The sequence below is a fragment of the Diorhabda sublineata genome, chromosome 7, assembly GCF_026230105.1.
Source record: "Diorhabda sublineata isolate icDioSubl1.1 chromosome 7, icDioSubl1.1, whole genome shotgun sequence".
NCBI classification, from domain to species: Eukaryota; Metazoa; Arthropoda; class Insecta; order Coleoptera; family Chrysomelidae; genus Diorhabda; species Diorhabda sublineata.
The window spans coordinates 4,565,977-4,589,597 of record NC_079480.1 but is presented as its reverse complement, the minus strand read 5'-3'; the positions used below and the strand labels follow the sequence as shown (position 1 = coordinate 4,589,597).

Here is a 23,621-nt window from a genome sequence, read left to right as displayed (position 1 = left end):
TCAATAAAAAAAATTTCCGTTACGACAACGAATATTCTTTGTATTCGCTACATCGTGTGATAATAGTTTGTCAACAAGCAGTGATTCAATATAATTTTCTAATATATTTCAATCAATAAAAAACTTTATTTGTATTCAAAAGTCTTTATTAGATTATTTGTTGATTGATCAACTGAGAAGTTTCTTTAAAAATGAAGAATGATTTTTCCCTACTTCGACCAAATAGCGTCGCACTGTGCATTTGGCACTACTGTGCCAGCTTTTCTGTTCTGTAGTGTGAATTTTTCCCATTATACATAATGGCTTGATCGTCAAAAAAGTGTGGCATGTGATGATAAAAATGAAACCATCAACGAAATTGGAGTGAAGTAGTTTGATGAAATCAAAGATAACGAAAGTGATATAAACAAATTCCTAGAGGATGAGTACTTCTAATCCGAACATGATTCTCTGAAGTTACACAATACGAGAATGAAGACACTATTAGTGAAAAGAACGAAAATATGGAAAGTGGAAATGCGGAATGTCAGGACGAAAACACTGATAACATTTCGTTGGAGCCTGCTTAAAACGTGTACAGCAAAAACAGTCTTAAATGGTGTCGAACGAAACTCCGTCCTTCACACTAGAAAATATAAGATTGTTATAAAAATTTTGATTTTCAATTGTGAAGCACGTAATGTGAACCCGATTGAATTGTTGTGGGACAAATTGAAGATGAAAGTCAGAAAATAGTGTCATATTTCCACTTCACATGTTTGGATAATACTGAAAAACGAATGGTACCAAATAGACTACGATTTTTTTGTTCGAAATAATGCTGAAATTATATATGTGCTTTAAAATATAAATATTCAAATCGATCGTATTGTTTCCATTTGTTGTGTATCACGCAAACTATAGGGTGAGCAAAACCTATTGACTGGAAGTGGATGTCAAAAAAACCAAGTAGTTACAATATAAAAAGAAATACCTCAAACGATACTAAGCTAGTCCATACTTCAAATTTAGAAATTTAAGTTGATCAGCTGCCAAATGTCTTGTTTCTTTGTAAGGTTGAACACTTTTCAAACAATCCTCTATTTTAGTATTTCAAAACTTATTGTCCTAACCTACTTAATTATGGTTTATTACTTTTTGGATGAGCTTTAGTTGTTTTTAATAGAGATAAGTGATTTTTAACAAATATATTGCATTATGACGCACGTCAGTCAAGTCCTTTTGGACTCTAGTACCTTTAAATAGTTCGTTCTTTTATTCCACAAAGCCTTGCATTTGCAAAGCGAGCTTTTTATTTTTTTACTTTTAAAGTATTTGAAAGAATTTAGCATCATTTAGTTTTCAACAATGATATGATTATATTTTCTCTTTTGTTAAAATTTGCTAGCTGCATTTATATTCTATTTTGTACATAATGGCATTAACAACATATTAAATTAAGTTTATTAGAAGCTTTAACCAATCCTGATATTTACAAATTCTCTCCAAACTTAATGATAATGTTCGAAATATTGCATATGTTCGATGGAACATTTCATTACGTGGGCGTTGACAATAATACGGATATATTTATTAATACCTTAATATACAACAATGTTTTAAAAATGGAGTAAACAAAAATTGATGTGAAATGGAACTGGAATTTTTTATATTTGTGAACGTGACGTGTATTATGTGAATTGAATGATTCAAATTTTATTGTTTATTGTGAAAACGAATGTTTTGAAAAGGGTTTATATAATCGAACTCGCAAAGCTACTTCTTTATTTCACTATTTGAACTTGGGGATATAAACGGTAAAAAATGGGTTACATCCTATTATGTTTGGGTTCTATCTCCGTAACAAATCATTTGTAAAACTTTTATTTTATGCATTTCCGTTAGTCTAACAATTTAATTTTACGAATTTCAAAGTAAAATCATAATACTGACAACTCATAACAATTTGACAAGGCAATTTAAACAAAATAACTCTATGAAATATTGTTGATGAACAATTTGGGAAGAATTTCAATTATAAGATTACCATACATAAAATTTTTAATTTGTTTTTTTTACTATATTCTAATTAATAATAATCCAGATCTTTCCAATTGACCTCTTGCAAATATTTTTTTTATATATAACAATCACCCTCGTGCGGCATTGTGTTAAGATCTTAAGATCAATCAGTAATTCGCATCTAACTTAATGTTATTCCCTTTACCAACCCGAAAGGTTTGATCCTCTTGGGTCTCCTCTCTACTCCTTCGATATCAAAAAGCTGGATTACCTCAACTTATACCACGTCTGGCAAATTTCGAATAATGCTTGCGTCCTGTAGACCAAGACGTAACCTCAAAAGAAAATAAACCAAACATTCAATTTGTTTATAAAAAAATAGTTCAACAAAAGGACAAATTAAACTAAATAACTTAAATTTCGGGAACCCAATATGTCACCAACAAGTATATACAAAACTACAAAAGAGATATGAAATATAATATGTAAATATTTCTACTCAAAGATAATATGACAAAATATCTTATATAGAAAATTATTTACTAAAATAAGTTGGTAAGTTCATATCGTATAATGTTTATAACAACAAAAGTAACGCAAGCTGTGGGCAAAGAAAACGCTACAATTTCAAAAAAAAGTATTAGTCATACGCTGAATAGAAATTTATGCATGCGTAAGCTATTCACGCGTTGGACCAAAAACGCATTCCAATGAACATTACCAAGGTCTTACTGACTTAATTTAACTAAAATGAGTCTGATTTTTTGCGTCAACTTTAAACGGTAAATGGAAATTGAATCCACCACTACACTTTTGGAACAAAAAACAGTCAACAGAGTAGATTGTTGTGTCGAATCTGCTCCGAAAAATGTAAAAACTATTTCATCAGCTGAAAAAGTCATAACGAACACTTTCTGGGATTGCGACTATCAAAATGGTGAAATTTACTAGAGAGTATCACGCATAATTGCTTGAAAGGGGGCATTGCGTAAACGAGACCGCATTTGAAATTCGTTTCCATAATGAGAACCCGGTAATAGCCTTGTCTGATTTCACTTCGAATTAGTTGACCACCCACTATATTCACCTTCCATCAAATGAGGACGTTATCGCATACGCAAAGATCTATTTTGAGAAAAAAGACGGCCACTATTGTTGAATAAAATGTTTTAAAAACAATTTAGATATCCCTTGTAAATTAGATATTGCGATTGTAGATACTCTTTATAAAACTTTGTAGTACATCACATAGCGTATATTAATTAAATAGATTAAAGAAAATTGTTTTTACAGCTGGGATCACTTCTACCGGTAACGACACCAGCACCCCCAACAACAAGCACTCCCCAGATTAGACCCCCGTTCGAGGCAAGCAACCTCATCAATCACATATCTAAACCAGCAGATGTTTCACATGTAAGTAACTCCTCTTAGTCTTAGATTAATTTGTAAAGAACGTTTTATGATGACGACGGGTAAGAATAAAGAGAATTAATTTAGTTTGGAAAAGTTTGTAGACTAAGTTTTAGATAAATATAACTAGGAAGAGTTAGTGGTTATTTTGGTTAGATGGTAAGAGTTGCTTTGTTTTTCTGAATATAAATATTAATCACACTGTTTATCACGACTACATAAGACGCGAAATTACGTAAATGCGCGTTACCATCTTCTGAAAGGTAAACCGAAACTTATATAATTTGTTCAACATTTATATTAAATTTATAACGCCTCGCGGTAGAAAATTTTTAAAGAAAATTCTACTTCGTCGGGAAAATTTTATCCGCATTTGATACTAAAATATATAGTGTACAGTTTTTTATTGGCTTCTAAATAAAAATCATCTTTTTTCTTGAAAGTTTCAGCAATCTCTTTTGAAATTTTTATCAGAGCATTAGGAAGCGATATAGTTAAAAGTTGTTTAAAGTGATACGGAGACATAAAGAAAATACCACAAAGCCTAATAAGAAAAGTAACAAAAGCAAAAAGATGTAAAAATAGAAGATCCAGAAAAACTTGGCTACAAGAATTAACACAAGAAGAAGAACGGACAGGAAAGAGTGAACAAATGCATAATAGGAAAATGTATAATCTAAATACTCTGACGCTGGAAAGGGTGTAAAGAATCATGTCCACACAATTCGCCAAATTTGTTACCAAAATTCAAACCATCGATTAACAATGTTTCATTCTCTCTCAACTTTTTCTCTTATATTTCTTTCCTTTACCCCTTTAATTCCAATATATTTCTATCAACCAAACTCTGGTTTAACGTCATAAACTTTGTTTTCTATTGGTATATTCTCAATCTATAATTTCTTCTCTTGCTCTTTTCATTCATGGTTATGAAATCTTAATCATCTGTATATGCAATTAGTTGCTGCTTATGTTGATAACGTAGAGTCATCACTCTAGTCGCATCACAAACATTTTCGAAATATACATTTCATTTTTATCTATTGTGTCATAAGCTTACTCAAAATATATAAACATAAGATGTACGCTTAGATTTCGCCTAAAACTTTTATCCATTATCCTTTTAAAGGTTAATATGCGATAAATTCTTCTACCTTTCTTGTAACCTCTTACCTCTTTGGTATTCTCTCACACTATGTTTTCTTTGTACTAGATGAGTCTGTTTCTCACAACTCTAGCCAGAACTTTGTACACCACATTCAAAAGTGATATGCGTCTACGATCTATTTTCTCTAAAATATTGGACAAATTAATGCATTGATTCATTTTCGCATCAACCAACTTAATCACCATAAATAATTACTTTCTATATACGATCGCATCAATTTTTAAAAACATAAAAATCAATTCAGCTGGAATATATTGAATAAAATGAATAATCAAACTATTACAGAGAATCGATGAATATATCCATTAAAGTTCCATCAAACACCGGACTTCGATTTCAACGGTCAAGAATTAATCATAAAAAATATGTTTCACTGTATACAACGTAATAACAACTCACCTCTGAAAATGTCAACGTTGAACCAATAAATCATCGAAGGGTTGCTTCTAAATCACGAAATCCATCAATTATTATGCCTAAGTAACCCATAGAAACCTGATATTATAGGGACAAGCCCAGATATTTTGGATTAAAACCGCAATTTTGGTAAATTTACATCAGTGCGGTTGATACATTGTTAATATTTAGAATAGGATAACATTTACTATATGATGCTGCTTGAAAAGGTTAAACTAGTTTCTTAGAAAGAAACGATTCAAGTTTTTTCTCAATTTCTCAACGACTTATAGGACAAACATTTTAGATTTTACAAAACAAAACAAGATGTTGTTTGTTTCCAACATCCTTTTCTCATTGTTGGAATATATTTGACCACCGATCCATTTTCGCAAGTCTAGGAATAGAAAATAACCAGAGGGGGCTAAATCTGGCGAATAAGATACCTGAGATAACAATTCAAGCTTTGATTCATTAATTTTGGGCATTGCAATAACGGATGTGTGAGCTGGTACATTGTCTTGATGAAAAAACACTTTCTTCTTATCCAAATGCGGCCGTTTTCACTTGATTTCTTCGCTCAAACGATGCAATAAGTTGGCATAATACTCCCATTTATGGTCTTTCATCTTTCAAGATAGTCAATGAAAATTATCCCACGTGCACCCCAAAACACCAACTCCATAACTTTGCATACAGATGGAAAGGTCTTTACCACCTTTGGAGCCGATTCTCCCTTTTCAGTCCATTGTTTTGATTGTTTTTTTGATTCGGGTGGGAAGTGATGTATCCACGTTTCACCCACGGCTTTATTTCTGTGAAACATTGCCAAATCCTCGTTGGAAACATCTTCACAACGCTGTTTCTGTTCCATTGTGTTAATATACGATATACCGCTGTTTTTGGATTATCTACTATGTCTGCTAACTCGCGCACTTTCAGTCGGCGATTATCTAGTACCGCTTTTTGGAATTTCTTCAACATTTCTGGCGTCGTCACCGCGTTACGTGTCTTCACAGGTGGTACGGCCCCGTTTAAACTCTGCTACCCAATATTTCAATGTTGATAACAAAGAAGCGTCTCATCCAGAGTAGAATCTAGTTCAGCTTCTAAATTGGTTGCGCTAAAGCCTTTCAAATAAAGGTATAGTAGTGCATAACGATGACCAAAGTTTCCAATGTTTAGAAATTCAATTAAAACGTTCACCATTGATAGCTGCCAAACATAGATTGGGTACTTTCTAATACAGTTGTATTTTTCAAGAAACTACCGCCACCTCTAGATCATTCCAAGTCAGGGACCATTCTCGTAGATTCTTGTAGAATACATCAATCATACATTGGAGAAAACATTATTTCTTTAGAAATGGATAATAATATAACAAAAACGACGTGAAAGAGAATCTGCAAGTGGACTAAATCAACAAGATTTGGCTCCGAATGTGGAGAAGTACTAATTTGTACACAAGGGAAATAACCAACGAATAAATATAATAACAGGAATAGGAGACTGAACTTGATAAATGTATCACAGAACTTAAAATAGGTAGAATCCTACGAAAAATTATAGTAAATTATAGAAAATTTGACATTATGGAGATGAGAAACTATAGTAAGGAAAAAAAGGGAAACAAAACAAACAAACAAACAAAACAAATATAGTCATACCAGTCTCCATACGTTTCGAAGTTGTCTTGGATAAAGTAATTAGAAAATATAGAGTTAGTGAATCATAGAAGAGAGAGTGTTCTGAAAAAATTAGAATAACATGGTACAAATACAAGATTTAAAATCAAATTTATTGCTATATAACAAAACATTTATTCGTAATCAATAGGTGGGTTAAATAAAAAGACACCTTTCTTCCCTATTGATTTAAGGATCAATTTATGTTAAGATGTTTTGATTGTTTGGAAACGTTTTGTTTGAACTGATGTGTTGTGGTGCTCGATTCTTTCGTGTACCATTCAGAATTGACCGTTTAGCTTCGGATTTATATGCATAGATCAATGATTCGCCGCCGTCGAAGCACCGCGATTGACTTTTTTATACAACGCGAAATATATTTGACACCTAAATGTTTATGCAATATTGAATGTATGCGAGTGGAACTTATCCCCAAGTATGCATCAATCTCACGGTATGTCAAATGATGATCTTGCAGTATCAGCACAGCATCGAGTTTTTATGCCAATACATCCGATTTTCAAAGACCTTCAAGAACTATCTGTAGACAACCCAAATAGTACTCGTACGTCAACACGTTCTGAGTATGTTCACCATAAAAAATTTCAAACTTTATAATGGAAATGTCAGATTTGACATATTGACATATCTAAAAATATATGTAACAATCCTCGTATTTCTAAATTGGTCACTATTCTGCTTATTTGAAATATTTCCCAACGTATGTGGATCCATCTTTTAAAAATTCAGTATAAAGAGGTTCCCACATTAGCAACAGTTATGAAAAGGCCGAAAACCAGTTTTAATAAAAATACTATCGCCACAAAAAATTAATAATCTATGAAAATTTTCCTGTTTTTTTAAATTGGCTTATAAAAAGTCGAACAAAACTGAAATCTTAGTGACATTTTGGGATCTGCATCTATTGGATTGGCAACTGAAATAACTTTCTGTTTATAATGAATGCTTCCTGTTTGAACAAACCTCTTGGTAAAACGCCAAGCAGTGCTTTTGGTCAATGTTGTATTTTGACACCTTTTAATGAACAAAACAATAATTTTTTTTTAACTTTCACCGGTTCCATGACACTTATAAACATAAAATTTCTACTTTAATGTTTTAATTGTATTTAAAAACTATATAAGTCTAATATGGTTGCGTTTTTTTGTGAAATATAAGGTATTACGGTTTGAAATGATGAAGAGGAAGTGCATTTTTATCGCACCACTCACAAATTGTACATCAAATTGAAGTAAATGACAATCGCCAACGTTTAATATCATCTGCATAAAAAACGACATTAAACTTTAATGGATATAGATATAACTTTGTTTTTTAATTTTATTTTTTGTTATACATATCAATTATTGATTGGTGGAATGAACATGAAAAAAACTTCATTTGATCGAAGCTTTTAAAGCTTAGTGTAGGGATCTAAACATTTATTCTTAACCACTTAACTCAATAACGTTTTGTCATATTCGCTACATAAAAATCTCTTGATTGTAGAAAGAAAATAGGATTTTTGAAAACTTTTCCAAACTAAAATTATATTGAAATTTATTCCTCCATCAGACAGGACTGGGCTCTAAGTGCATGCGACAACATTCAGGAAATGATTGCTGGTATGAAATTAAGATGGGTCTTTCCTATATCAAAATTTCCTCAGCCCTCTCGAGATATTACTCTTAAAATGTGGTGACTGAAATTAGGTTTCTATTTTTTTGTCTAATATTACAGTAATTTTCATACATTCGCACAGGTTTAACCACGAGTATTTCTTTAATTTACCTTGTTAATTTCATTTCAAATCTCTTTTTCAAGGTGAAGTCTTATAATATTTTGAAAAGGGGCAGACTGAGAAAATTTTGTTATCATATCTTATCATATCATATTTTATACGAGTAGATAATCACCTTCTGAATTTTGTCGCATGGATTTAGAATATTGATTTTTTATTACAAATTTAAAAAAAAATGTGGGAGTTAATAAAATATTCTGCTACACCATCGTGCTTTAGAGACCTTGATATAACCAATATTTTAATAAAATAGAATATGAAATGAATAACAAATCTAGGTGACAAAAATTGATATCTGCACCAATCAAATCTGACGTTTTTTTTTTTGGATTACGTTTCGCTGAAATTTTTGATTTTATATATTATATAATGAATAATACTAATAATGTTTTTGAATATTTCGGCTGCAGTGGTATCCTAAAATGGTAAGTATCAACTTATAATAAATTTAAATCAACCTTTCTGTCTTAATTAGTTGAAACTAGCAGAAGTTTATCATAGTTGAGAAACATCCTCATGTCTCATTAAATTTCATATATCAAACTCGATATGAATACAAAAGTTTTGACTGAAACTATAAATTAGTTAAATGACATTTAATTATGACTGTCACGTGACATCTGCAGTCACCAAAACACAGTTTAATAATACACAGAGCAAACAGAATATTCCTCTAAATCCGAGAAGTTATATTAGTGATTAAAATAACATTATTTAGTGTTTTCACATCAGAAAACATCCGAAAGGGTTATACCCATGAGGAATAAACCAGGTAGATAATGTTTTGAAACCCTTGTAAGGAGTTTATTTCCGGAAAGATATAATTCTAACTATGTGTATGTTAGTTTACTGCCATACCGGGGTGTATACTTTAATTTGCATACTAAGTGTTTGTACAATATTTTTGGTTCATATAGAACGAAATTTTTGGTCCTAAATAAGTTTAATCTTGCACCATCCCAGGTGAACTCAACTTTTCGTAGTCAAAAAACCACCAAATTATTATTTTCGTTATAGCTGGGAAACAGTGCGTTGGAGGAAAAATGCCATTTATTTGTTAAGTGGTACAGCTAAAATCGAATGTTAAAACCGAAAAAAAATTCGTAGTTCGGTGCAAACAATTACTGATTGAGCAATAGCACGGGCTTTTGTGTTTTGTATAGACCGAGTAGAAGGTATTTTTCTCTTTTTGTGTCTTCAAAGTCTTCCATTTCTAACAAAGTGAATGTGGAATAGTCTTCATTTTCTTCCATGTATTTACAAATATAGTTGAATGCCAGAAACACATCTTTATCATCTCGGTCATCCGACAATCCAGTTTTTGCATTTTTTTCTCAGGAATTTCATACTGCAAGAGCGGTGGTACTGCAATCCGATCATTTTTAAGACGAATGCATTCAGTTTCCTCTTCATCCTGCTACTGTTCAGCAGCAGTCAAGAGGAAATTTGTAAATTCGATCTGTTTTCAAAATATGTGGCTGCAAAATGTAAGGTTGCACCGTAATATGAATTTTTCGTTTTTAACATTCGATATATGCTATACACTGAACTGAATTTGAAGTTTTATATGTTAATCGATACAGAATTTAGTTGTCGCGAAAATATTGATTTGATTGGCCTATAAGGTAATTCATATAATTTATAAATGTATAATGTTCTTTCTTTAAAAAAATGTGGAAGCACGAATATTTTATTTTATTATGTGTCTTTTACCATAAGGCAAAAAGGTTGTCTTTTTTGCATCGAGAAAAAATATTTAAGTACGAATCACATAAAACATATCAGAAAATAAATAATTGAAATAAACTGAATTCTAGTGACAACTTTTGAAATCATTTAAGCAATATATTAAGCTAAAACTGGTTATTCAGAAACAAATCGTGGTACATCATTTTGCTGAGTTCAAATACTGGATTCCAAGTTTTTTCCTGTAATGCCGCAATTAGATTTCTGAATATCGATTAGCTGTTAAATTTCCACGAAAGAAGTGAGGAATAATAAATCTTCCCCTAACGAATCCTTTCCAAATCCTTTAATTTCATGGGGGAAAGTTCATTAACAAATTGAACTTAAATGAGTGGAGTTTTTCTTTCTCTAAAAACTTCGTGAGGGTTGTCTTCATATGACTGCGAAATATATAATTTTGCATCGTCGCTTGTTCCTGGTTTTCCAGATTTGGAGCATTCCTCACGCTTCCCCTGTTCGTGGGATTTAGAAGAGCCTATTTCTTTGTCGGAAATCAAAAATTTTCTTCAGGGGTTCAATGGAGGAATAATCGACGAAGTAGCATCGAACTATTGAAAATGAAAATCGATTCCGTTACAAGCTGATTCGATTTTCTTTAAACAGCGATGTTTTTGAGAGAATGGAGATGTTTGAGCATCCTCTATAGTGAATACCACACATTTTTATTTCTCTCTTTTTCATAAGAATAACATGTATAATCAGTTACAACTTACTTTTTTCCTCATTTCCCTGGGAGGTGACATAAAAAGTGATATAACAAAACGCAGCAAACAGAAAAACGAAAAATTTATCAATCAAAATTGACACGGAATAACAGAATACAACTAACAAATAGATTTATTGTTAGTTGACCGATATTATCATTTACAATGCCACGACCAAGACGATCTAATCTTGCCTGACGTAAAGAAACTAGGATTCGAAGCATTGCGAATCAAAAGACTGAAGATGGACAAGAAATTGCACCAAATTAGTACTGCTCCCTTCGTTCTTTTCAAACACAGGAGCAAAGCGAGCAACTCGCCAAACGGCAATGCGAAATCGTCGAGAAACCTCAAGGAATCAATAATCAGATTATTTTCGACGCACACCATGAAATTTATGTTAAGTACTGATTTGAATCTAGCAGTACTGTTTACTGCGTTCGAATTGGACGTTGTTTGCGAATGTTGCGGCGCATTGAAGTTTTCCGGAGAAACGCCAGTATCGTGGTGTCTTAAGGGAGAAGTGAAATTGTGATTAATTACTCTGCAAAATGACCTAGTGCAATCTCACTTCGTGGAGAAGCACCCAAATGAAGAAATTTTCTAGCAAAAACTCAAAAATGCGGAGATTTTCCCAACCGATTTGCCGTTTGAATTTAATGCACGATCCGTTTTGCATTTGCCATGAGCAATAATAAATCTCAAGGCAAAAAAAGAATCATCAAACTACCTGATTTTTTATATTCATTATCCTAATGAAAAATTGAATGTATTGAATCAAAATATGCTGATTTATTACTCTTAAAGCGGAACAAAGTTCGGCAGGTTAGTTAGTTTAAAGTGGTGTTTCTTTTAGTAAAAACTTGTGAATAAAATTGTACACTTATTACATTACAACAAACATTTAATAACAAATACTCGCTCAAAATATGATTTCTTCACTGCCTGGCTTGCTTGGATCGTTCGATGCGTTTCTTCGATAGGTGTTTAGTTAACTCACTTTACTCTAATATCTCACCTTATTATATGTTCAAAGATATTGTAGGAACAGATAACGTTCACAAATATTCAGAACATCGTTCAATGCTACCCAATAGTAGATGGAGCCCCCGCGATATTCCATAGTTTCCATTATATTAAAGTATCACCGGCATTGATAAATGGCGTGCGGCTGTCTACTCGTCACTTAACGGAATATTAAAAATATAAAATATTTTGAAAAATCGATTTTCATTTCATACTTTCTAACTTTTTTGTGCACATTTGCATTAAAGTAAGTTGTTTTTGATCCAAAAGAAACAGTTTAATTTATAACTCACCTGTTTAACATGCCCAGTATATGATCAATATTAAAATTTATAAAATAACAGCCTGGGTGGAATCTCGACTACTTTGTCAAAATTATATTCCACAAAAATTTATTAAATTACTTTGATATCGATATTGCATATGATATTCAAGACATTTTCAGTAACACAGACATAATTGAATTCCGTAACCGCTCACAATATCGTTCGCTGCAGAGCTATTATTTTCGTTGAACCAAAAATAAAGACCATAGTTTACGTTCTCTCTTTGCTGCATTTTTCTACAATTACCAAATTTATTTTCCAGTCGTCTATCGTCATAGCAGCGTAGGCCTGTTCGGGTATTTAGTGAGATATCAAGGAATTAAGCGGAAATTAATGAAGTGAATTCGAAGATAAAGCTTGAAATAATTGAATCAAAACTGAATAAGAATTCAATTTATCATTTCAATTACATTCTAGACAAATTTTTGATAGAACTATTTAGTTCCAGTCTTACAAGTGAAGTTTAAACTTCAAACGTCGGCTTAATCTACAGATACCGTTTTTTGGTTTAAAGATTACCGGTGGTAGTTCAAACTTCGGTTTGAATCCGAACTTAACTTTTTTTCATTGTTTACATTTTTCACAATAATATGAAGAGTTTTGGTGGAATCATTGATGGTTCGCAGTTTATATTTGGTGAACTCGACGATGATGATGAAGACATTATCAACATTGTTGACGCGCCGAGAAGACAGAAGGTTATCTAAATTTTTTGTGGTTCTATCAAAAACATGACCATTTTTGTTATTTTCATCATTATATTCATTGTTGATACAACTTTCTTAAAAAATTCAACTTCAAAACAAATATCAGAAAAATTTTGGTTATATCTGTCATAAAAATGTCTGTTCTACTGTGACCTGTAAAATAGAACAATCTTGTTTATTATTGGCTCAAACTAAACTTCAAATCAAAGTTTAAACTTTAGTTTAATCTACTGTTTTACCCTAGGCTGTGAAATTGGCATTAAAGGAACTTGCAATTTGGTCACTGTAACTCAATCACCAACCTGGACTCACTAAAGCTCGTAAGCTGGTACCAAGAGCCGTTGATAGACGTTGCCCGATCTTAATAGATATACAATGTTGAGTAATATACCGTAATTGAGTCGGAGTTAATTGAGATACTTCTGATTCAAATCTAAATATGAAACTGTGAAAGAAGAGGATGAGACACGTGCTGGTAGATCCAGCTCTGTAGTTCTTTTGAAACCATTGAGAGAGTGAGTTATAAAATCAAGGGCTTGATTCATCTCTTGGTCTTGGAAGCGCAACAAAAATTTGATACATATTTCCATAAGTCAGAGCGAGAGAGAATCGCTTGGGAAACGGTAGAAATTTTAAATATTGGTTGATAGTGTATTCATCCGAAAAAACTAACAAATGATGAAACGTTCATACCATTTTAAGATATTTCTACTTGTCTGGATTCACCAACAATGGTGAAGAAGCAGAAAGGTCTGTCAAGAAAGTTATGTAGGCGGTTTTCTTCTATAGCGTAGGAATAGTGGAATAAATTCATCCAGAAAACCAACGTATAGTTACAGAAAAGTCGTACACCATAAAATGTTCACCTGCAGTTCTATACGGGGGCTCATTATGCCTCATGATAATGCTTTGTCATACTCTGCACAGCCAGCAATTATACGTGAAAATAACTCAACAGTCATTGAACATCTGCTCTATCCACCTGATTTGACCTTGTGGAATCTCTGGATATTCTTTAGACTAGAGAATTATTCACGTGGTCGACGTTTCATGATAGAAAATGAGATAGATAGGGCAATTCAATCATTCATATAGGTGGCGTGGTCGTGTATATATTCTATACCGTCAAGCTCATAGTTTTGGCTATTTAAACTTTATTATCAATGTGATTGTTGATGTCATTGTTCAACATAAATTTCCAAGAAAATAACCAGTTAGGGTAGTTGCTTCAAACTGCCAGTAACCAGATCATTCGGGACCAAATTTGCCAAAACTGGGCTAGCAGGATTTCCCATGGCTGTGTCTGTTTGTAGGGTCCATCATTGAAATAATACTAACTGGATCCAAATAAATGATCAATTAATTCTATAATCAAATTATACTGTATATTAGTGTATGCCGATATGTATCTCCAGTGTTTTATAATACTAAAATTCTATGTATGTTAGTAAAATGTGATACTACGTTTAAAGAATATAGCTGTATCCCGTGTTATATCTTTTGTTAACTCAACAAATTCAGTTTTTTGTGTACAAACGTCGTGGTTATTGGCAATAATAACTTATTAACATAAACTGCTATTCAATACAATTCACTACTACATACATCATACATTTTTGGTACAACTGCATTTCACAGTTTTTTGTTTACTTGTTTATCTTCATCGACGTATTCGTTATAATCTTTGATATATTTTTAGCCTTGATAAAGCAAATTTTACTATTGTCAACTCAACCGAACTTACCATGTTTCATCTAAATTAAGTGTCTATTAGAATTTCGGTAGTTTTTGACGATCCTTGGCGATTCGGTTATTATCATCCGTTTATTCAGTTTTTTTGTGTTTTAAACCACATGCTCACAAAACTTGACGCAATGTTTTTACACTGGTATAATTGTGTTCTGAATAATCTGCTACTTTTTGCTGCTACTTCTAATGTCGTAATCCTGTATAAAATCTTGAGAAGCTTTGTCAAATGATTTCAGTTTTTCTTTACATGTTTTTAAGTGGAAAATTCATTTACTCTAGTTAATTATGATTGAATTATCAGATTGCTGAATATTTTCCTTTTTTAAGAATTCGAATATATTTAAAATAACTTACTGTGTTTGTATATCTAAATATTTACTATTAAATCCATATTCTCACTACACAGTGCAATTTCATTGTCTTCATTCCACCATGGTCTAAAGATCGCCATATTTCTAATTATTTAAAGAAATTTATGAACTAAACGAATCTCATCTAGCGACGCCACTGCTTATCGCAAGCCGTCTGCCATGAATATTTCGAAGATATTGTGTATATACGCCTTTGGACATCTTCGGCCAATAGAAATGCATTTATGCTTATGATTCGAGAAGTAAATTATTTTTAATTTATTAATTTGGTAATAGTGTCGTGCGTATGAAATGTTGTTTTTTTCTCGCACGACTGCCTTCTGCAATTGATATTTGAAGAACTATACCTTGTAATGTAAAGGATATTATAAGTGAACAAAAAATGAATCAAATCAAATCAACTAGCTTTTAGTGTACCCTAGATGTACAATTTTTAAGTCAAATTAAAGGGCTTTTTGTGTTGTGTAGTTTTAGATTAGGCAATCAGTTGATAGGTGATTTAAACCAGAATCATAGTTTAGGAAAACACTTAATAACAACTTCAAAACGATTTTCAAATATATTTTATCAAAGGTTTCGATAAAATATATTTTACGATCTAGTATATTTTCACGAGGAAAAATGAATTGACACAATTTTCGAATGATCGGCCTAACACAAGTGTAAAACTACCTGTAGTTCTCTTTCTAAAAAGATCTTTCGGCACATAGATCACAAAAATGAATGTTCGCTCTAGTATGATTTCAAAATGCGAAAGAAGGCGGTGATGGATACTTCCTAAGGAAATTTAAAGTATGATGTATCGTGTAAATGCTGCACAAGCTAAATTAGAAATTTTCGCGAATTCACTTCACATAAAGTGCTCTTTAACTTTTAAAAAATGTCGTTTTATGAAGGTAAACGATTTCTATAAAATAAAATGTTCAGTTTATGAAATTCAATTTAAAGAACAATTAGAGTGAATATACACTACCGGTTAAAAATTTTTACCTACCCAACAATTTGATCGATTTTGATATAGATATTTTAATGAAAATATTTTTTAATTTCAAATCTTAAAAGAAGCCTCCCTTCCAAAAAGGCCAACTCCACTCAATCTCCTCTTCACTGTAGGAATACTTGAAGGCAGATCTCTAGATTTATCGATGTGAGCTGCTATCTCTGTGCCCGTGAATGGATCATTATGTTTACTAGTCAAAACAATAGGTTTAAATTAAGTGGTTGTGGTTTTTCGAGGCCACCCTGAACGTTTTCTATTGCCTAGACTCGACGGCAATGGTACGCTTACTTTTGCCTAGCCTAGACTATGAAGGCAACTCCCTTCAATTTCAAATTTTCTTCTTTCTCTTTTGGATTGTATTATTTAAGTCATTTCATTTCTTCCTAAATATACTTTTTCTTATCTTGTTCTCAATAATAAATGGTCCTGGTCAACAATGAATACTTATTTGAATTTTATTTATTCAATTGGATGGAATATTCGATCCCATTTTTTATTCTGTTTGTCGACTCTTAAGGTCAAAGATGCTAGTTCCTTAACATATTTGTCTTACTTTGATACAAAAATTTCATTGATTACTAGGCTTTATGTTACAAATTTCATTTTCAACATCAAAGTGGTATGAGATCTAGAGATCTCGAAGGCTACAATTCAAAAGAACTGTTTCTATCCACTGCATGTTAAAGATCTCCAATGAAAATTTTGGCTTCAAAACTTCATATATTTCTTATATGAATGACTGGAACACTTTTTTTTGAAAATATGTGATAAGGTATTCTGTGTACGTTACTGGCAATATTTGGAATCTGGTATTCTATAGAATGCCTTGGCTTTGAAGGATTTTTTTCTGTCTCTCGCATTTCCTCGTTGCGAAGGCTATCTTTCGGTATGTCTATTTCCTACTCTTTTTTTCCTTGGTTTATATTATAACCGATATCACTTCATAAGTGTACTTACAGGACTCATCTGATTCTACCAAGCATTCCATCATGTTACGGTATAAGAGTTTCTTATTTCTTTCCATCTGAAGAAGTGGAAGAGCGAATGCTCGGTATGGTCTACCTGTGAAAGCACCCATGTCCTGTGAGTACTTATGTTAAGAAGTAGTCACTTTCCTCATGCTTCCTGTTTCATACTCATGTTCCACGTTAGCCTTCGATACTTCGTCGTACCTGTCTCTCACTGCTTTCAACCCTGATTTATTGATAATTGAAACAGCAACAGAGCAATTCAATTTGACAAATACAACTATTGTTGTTGGTGAATATGTAGACTTACTCGTATTACTCACTGCTCGAACTCCAATTGAAAAAAAAATTCTTCTTCTTAAAACCAGGAAAAGCTCAACATCAATCGGAAATATATTCATCTACTTCTCAAAGTGTCAAAATCATGTACTATTTTTACATGAAATAACTGGATGTGATACGACATCTGCATTTTACAAGAGGGGTAAAATAACAGTTTTCAAAATGTTTGAAAAGCAAAATTTGGTTCAATGTACTGAAGTTTTTAAAAATTGTAATTCAACTCGACAAGAAATTATCACTAACGACATTCGCTTTCTTCTATCTATGTACGGAGCTCCTAAAAACCTACCTGCTCAGATAAGTATAGATATGCATGTTTCGTTAAAAACACCAAAAGTAAAAAACACGTACAATTAGCTTGTCTTCCTCCAGCCTCAGTTGCTGTTCATAAACATCTTTTTCGGGTATATTACCAAGTTCAAGTGCGACTTGGCTATCAGCTGGACCCTACAGACTGAGGTTGGAAGTTGGTCAACAATTCATTAGAACCAGTGCAAACTTTACTTCCACCTTGCAGTTGCAAAAAGGGATGCAGTACTAAATGTGGTTACAAAAAAGTCGGACTGTTATGTTCCCTGGCAAGTACACATTGTCAAGGCCGGTCGTGCTCTAATATCGAAACACCAACGCAATTTACATGCACTCAGGATGAAGATGAAGAAGAACAAGAACAAGAAGAAGAAGAACAAGATTATTAAGAACAAGATGAACAAGAAAAAGATCAAGAAGAAGAATTCGAAAGTTACGACTCGGACGATTAAATTTCACAACTTTTTTTCAACTTAAATTGCTTTTATCTTTTCAATCTCTGCTTATATCCATTGTTTTGCAATAGTGCATTCTAAAGCTGAGCTTCGTGCCTAATAAAAGGCCTAGATTAGATACTTTACTGCTTTAGTAGGCGTATTAGTCGTGCCTTGTCTATATTTGCCCAATATTCTTCTCAAGAGTCAGCAAAACAGCTTTTGTTTTTCATTGCGCTAGCTCTAGGCGTTTGCTTTTAAGCTATTTCTCTATCCTAAATAATCTCTCACACAAGATGTTTTACCGAGCTGGGCTCATTAGATCCTTGTGGTACTCCACTGTTCAAGTCGAAGATCCCGGAGTCGTTTTCTGCTTCGGAGATTATATTTATATTCGACAGGTACAATGCAGAGATGCTTATTAGGCTTTCGTTGATTTCTTTCAATATAAGCTTATCGAGATTGTGGTGCTACGATGCGCTATTGAAGGTGTTTCTAGCGTTTATTGTTATGAATGCACATAGGAGACGATGGGCTGAGGAAAAGGCTTTTGCTTCTGCTGCTATATTTGCTATAGCAAATTAGTTTGCTAAATGATAAAGTAAATTTCCTATTACAAATATCACGTAACTTCTAAATCGCTTATCAAGCTCAGAATTGATCAGTGGTACTGCTGTTTGAACGCGGTTTATATGCGATTTGCTCAAATTTGCTTGACATAACCGAAATTTGAAATATCTGTATGCAAAGTCATTTGAGAGTAGGTTAATAATTTATGTCTCACATGATAAGAAAGACATACATTATGCTAGACACTCCTTTCATTTCTGTTTACGCGCGGGAAACATTTGTATTTTTGAGAAATGTATATCATTTACATGATGATCTAATCAGAACGTTTTTCTCATATTCCACTCGAAAAGCATTTGTTGTAGAATGCCTAAGGTATTGTATAAGGTGCTTAGAGAAAGTTGTAACTTTGGCTTGTTACAAAGTATGACTCCTCGTTCTCATATGTCTTACTTTGTTTAAAAACATCTAGCTATATATAGACATTTCATAGTATGCCGTCGTTTCAGATTTTGTCAGTATCATATACTATAGATAGAAAATTATACACATTTTTTACGACTTTGCTTCAACTACTGGCAACATTGTATTTAAATTCTATACGAATATGTTTTTGAAGCTGATACATCCAATAAATTTGTTTTCATGTCTGACTCTCATAGAGGGCGCTAGTTTCACAGTTCAGACCAAGTATTACTGTACATAACTTTTTCAATATGAGATTTATCAAGCAAAATTTCAAGTGAACTTGAACATCATTTAATTTGACACCAAAAAGTGATAAAACTCGATACTGTGTACCGTTTTCGGAATATTTTGAGTTGAAAATTATGAAGTAATGACCGATGCTAGTATGAAGTATTGATAGAGTTATTAATTATTTCCATTATTAATCAGTTTTTTTGTCGCGTAAAAGAGACTCCATCGATAAAACGGATACATTTAGAAGAATTGGGACTGATGGCTTTCATTCTTGAAACGTTCCACGAAAATCCAATCTCATATCAGTATAAGATGTTGTTTTTTAAAATTTTAATGAGTAGAAGCACTGAGTTATCACTTTCTACCTGAAAATTTAAATGGTAATATGTACCAGAATTTTCTAAACAATCACTTATTCGAGATATTAGAAGATTTAACTCTACCGCATATTGTTGGAAGGTGTCGTAATTGGTTCAGTAACCATTTTCCGAATTAATGGATTGGTAGAGGTGAAGAAGCTCCGATTCATTGGCCTCCTCGTTCATACTATTTTAATCCCTTGGTTTACACATTTTAGTTGTATCTTGAAGAAAAAGTTTTTGCTGCAGAGGTAAATCCAACTCAAGAATTGAAAGACAGAATTCAACGTTACTTTAATGACCCCATAGCTGACTTTTCAACCGTTCAGAATATTAATGGACTCTTTAGAAAAAAGGATAGACCTGTATATTCGTGAAAACGTACGTAGGGACATTTTGAACAGCTACTATAATTGAATTCTATTTTATGTGATTTGCCCATTTTCAAATTTTCATATTATGATATTTTCAAATCAAAATATTTCGAAATTGGTAACCAGTATCGAAGAGATTTTGGTGTGAAATTAAATGATGTTCAAGTTAATTTAAAATTTTGCTTAATAAATCTAATATTGAGAAAGTTATGTTTAATACTACTTGGTACGAACCGTGTAACTAGCGTTCGTACTCTCTAAGAGAGTCAGACATAAAAACAAATACAATGTATGTATCAGATTCCAAAACATATTCATATAAAATTTGTTTTTACTGAGCAAACCCCAAATATTTCTCCTGTTTTCTATCTATCCTAGAGACCACCTTATTTGAGAAATCCTATATAAAAATAATGAAAAAAAAAATTTTCAATACGATATTCAAATAGATATAACGTCATAGTTTTGATATTTTTAACTCGAGCGAGAATTGGCACTATGTACTCTGTTTCGATCATTAAAATTTGACTCCAAATAACGAAAATTAGAGTTGTCGCCATCTTGACTACAATAGAATGTAAATAATTAATTATATAATTACGTTGATACATGATAAAATGATGCAGAAAATTCATCAGACGTACAATTTTTATTTTGAAAAATACAAAAACACATCAAGTAACAGAAAACTAACAGAAGCTACCTTCTAAGAATATCTATTTTCATCAATTTTTACAATTATTTGAAAAAATATCTGTTCGTCAGTTAGCATCATACCAATTTTATTATATATAAACTGCCTCACAACAAATTGTTAGTGAATCGATTGTAGCAAAGCTTGCACACATACAAAGTTCGATTTGTTCTCAGTAGATATGTGAAGACGTTTGGGACTTCTATGACATCTTCTTGAGGCATTGTGACAAAAATCCAAATTTTCTTCAAGTTTTCAAACGACGTTTAGAAGGTACAGTCATCACTACGCTTGGGAAAATTCCCACTGGATTCAGACGAAACACATCCAGCGCCCCAAAAAAGATTTGGGTAATAATAATTAGGTCTGAATTTTTTTCGCGGAAATTCAAAAATTGAGCGATGTTTGGAAAATCTTCTTATGAAACCGTTTCCGGATCTAATTGCAGAATTTCCGGATATAAATAATAAATAAAAATCGTGAAGTCGGATCCTATTATTTGGTTCCGACAAGATGGAGCACCATCATATTATGGTCTCAATGTTCGATGGCTTCTGGATAACTGGTTTTGAGAAAGGTAAATTGAAACACGTGGATCAATGGTGTGGCCACCTAGGTCACCTGAATATACTCTCCTCATTGTTTGTGGGGATATTTGAAAAGTTGGTCATTCTAAGATCCATTACATTACCTTTTACTAGAGATAGACTTCACAGTTTTGCTATAGCTTTCCATTTAGTTCCAAAGCGTTAATGAATGATCTTATTTAAGACCGCTTCAAAGAAGTTAGTCCTCCACTTCAGGTCACGATCTACCCTATATGGATACGTGCATCTTGTTACATGCAGGTATTCTATGCTTGGGTTATTACTAACTTTTCTACAAAACTTGAAGTTATTCCTTATTCGTATTCCCTTTGCTAGAAATCTCATGAGAATATATTGTTCCTACTTAGGTCGATGTTCCTTTTGACACTTGGCTGAAATAATTTTCGAAGTACGACCTCGAATTTCGGATATAGAATCCTCATGTTTTTTTTCTGTCATAACCCATCCGGATAATGAAACGGCTCTGGTCCAACGGAACGAATCTTCAGCTTCATTTTTACCAGATAATTTGCCTTTTCTTTCATTAGTATGTTTAGTGTGTTCCTTTAGTGTTATCAGACATTCCATGACTACCTTCGACTCGATTATTTGTGCATCTAGGAAGAGGATTTCTCCCATCTTTCTGAATTTATAATTCTCTCTTGTTTAAATCCGCTTTCAACGATCCTGATCACGGACGTGTTGGCTTGTTTGTATACGAAGAAGTACAGTGGAATTAGTAGGTTGTCTCTCATTGCAACTGGTAGACACGTCGGTGATTCAGATACACTTTAAACCCTGCACATTCGCGCAGGTATCATCCCATTGACTATTAGTTGAATTTTTTCTGTTGTATATCCGTCGCAGTTTGCACGAGGGACATACCCACTTTTGTTTTTTTCCTAAGTAAATTTTCTCTATCTTCTTCATGGTAGAAACTGAACCACTATGATTTTATATGAGTTAAGGCCCTGATTAGAATATTGTACTATATCTCCGTTAATTAGTCGCACAAGTTACCTTCTGGCAATTACAGTTATGTAGTCTGCATTTTGTATACTTGGGTTAATTGTTTATTAGTTGATTTACCACAGTATTTATTATACCATCCTGTGAGGTAATTAGTTGGTAACTGTTGCTAACTTTTCATTTCTCATCTCATTCAGTAATGAAAGTATTAGATGTAACAAACATTGAAACTAAAAATAAATTCTCTTTCTAAATAATGAATACTCTGGTATATAAAATCGTTGGTCATGTTGATTTATTATAAATTAGTAGATTTTTACAGTTCAAAAAAATTATTTTGTTTTCATTGTTAGACGAAATTCGAAAGTGTAGAAAAAATTCCAATATTCTTCTTACGTCAGGCGTATTATTTGGTTAAGCTTTCAAATTGATCTTTGACCCTTATAACTTTGTAATATTCGAAAATTATGCCGTCTAGAATTTATACCACATCGATTCTCTATTAAATATGTCTGAGTTGGGGTTGAAAAGTCTGCTATTTTATTTTGAATCCATTTTTTTCTTTTACCACAATTATATTTTCTCAAAAATGTTATACATGTGTGCTCGGTTCAAGAAAATGACTTTCAATTGGAATAAGTTGATTCTAATACGTGGTAATTTCGAAAACTATTATTCTATTAGTATTATCCATTACGTTTCTCTACAAATTGAGGAAATATCAATAAATTTCAACACCAATGACCTAATACTCCACGCAATAGCATGCTTTGAAAACTTGACTTTTGTAATTTTTTCACTTTTTCGGTTTGAAATTGAGCGTGAAGCTGACACAATTAGCAGCTTTCCCGCCCCTTTCTAATAATAATAACTACGAATAATCCTTATGAAGGGTCTAGGGTCCGACTTTCCATATCCTAAGTTCATATTTGTTATTCATACAATAACTAAAAAGTCGATTTTTTCACCGGTTAATATAAGGTGTTTCAAAAGAATTTGTTTCATATTAAAATACATTGCTTGGGAGTTTCTTGGAAATAACATCGTCCTAATGGAAATTGCGTCCATGGCATTCACGATTCGGCAGGTATTTTCCGTGATGGCTGCCATTTCGGAATATCGGTGTGTTTGTGTAAACTTTAGATTTGACATGTCCCAATAGGAAAAAGTACATAGGTGTTAAATCGGGAACGCGTAGAGGCCTACCTCTCTAGAGATCA

General features: G+C 32.5%; 1 protein-coding gene across 5 annotated transcripts in view; it reads left to right on the top strand.

The window, feature by feature from the left end:
- Positions 1–23,621, top strand: part of LOC130446818 (collagen alpha-1(XVIII) chain) — a 656,494-nt gene that overhangs the window by 612,895 nt on the left and 19,978 nt on the right. For all 5 annotated transcript variants that reach the window (XM_056783294.1, XM_056783298.1, XM_056783297.1 and 2 more), the window contains 2 exons: positions 3,295–3,417; positions 8,875–8,889. In XM_056783294.1, the coding sequence (XP_056639272.1) occupies positions 3,295–3,417; positions 8,875–8,889 (138 nt within the window). The remainder of the gene's footprint in view (positions 1–3,294; positions 3,418–8,874; positions 8,890–23,621) is intronic.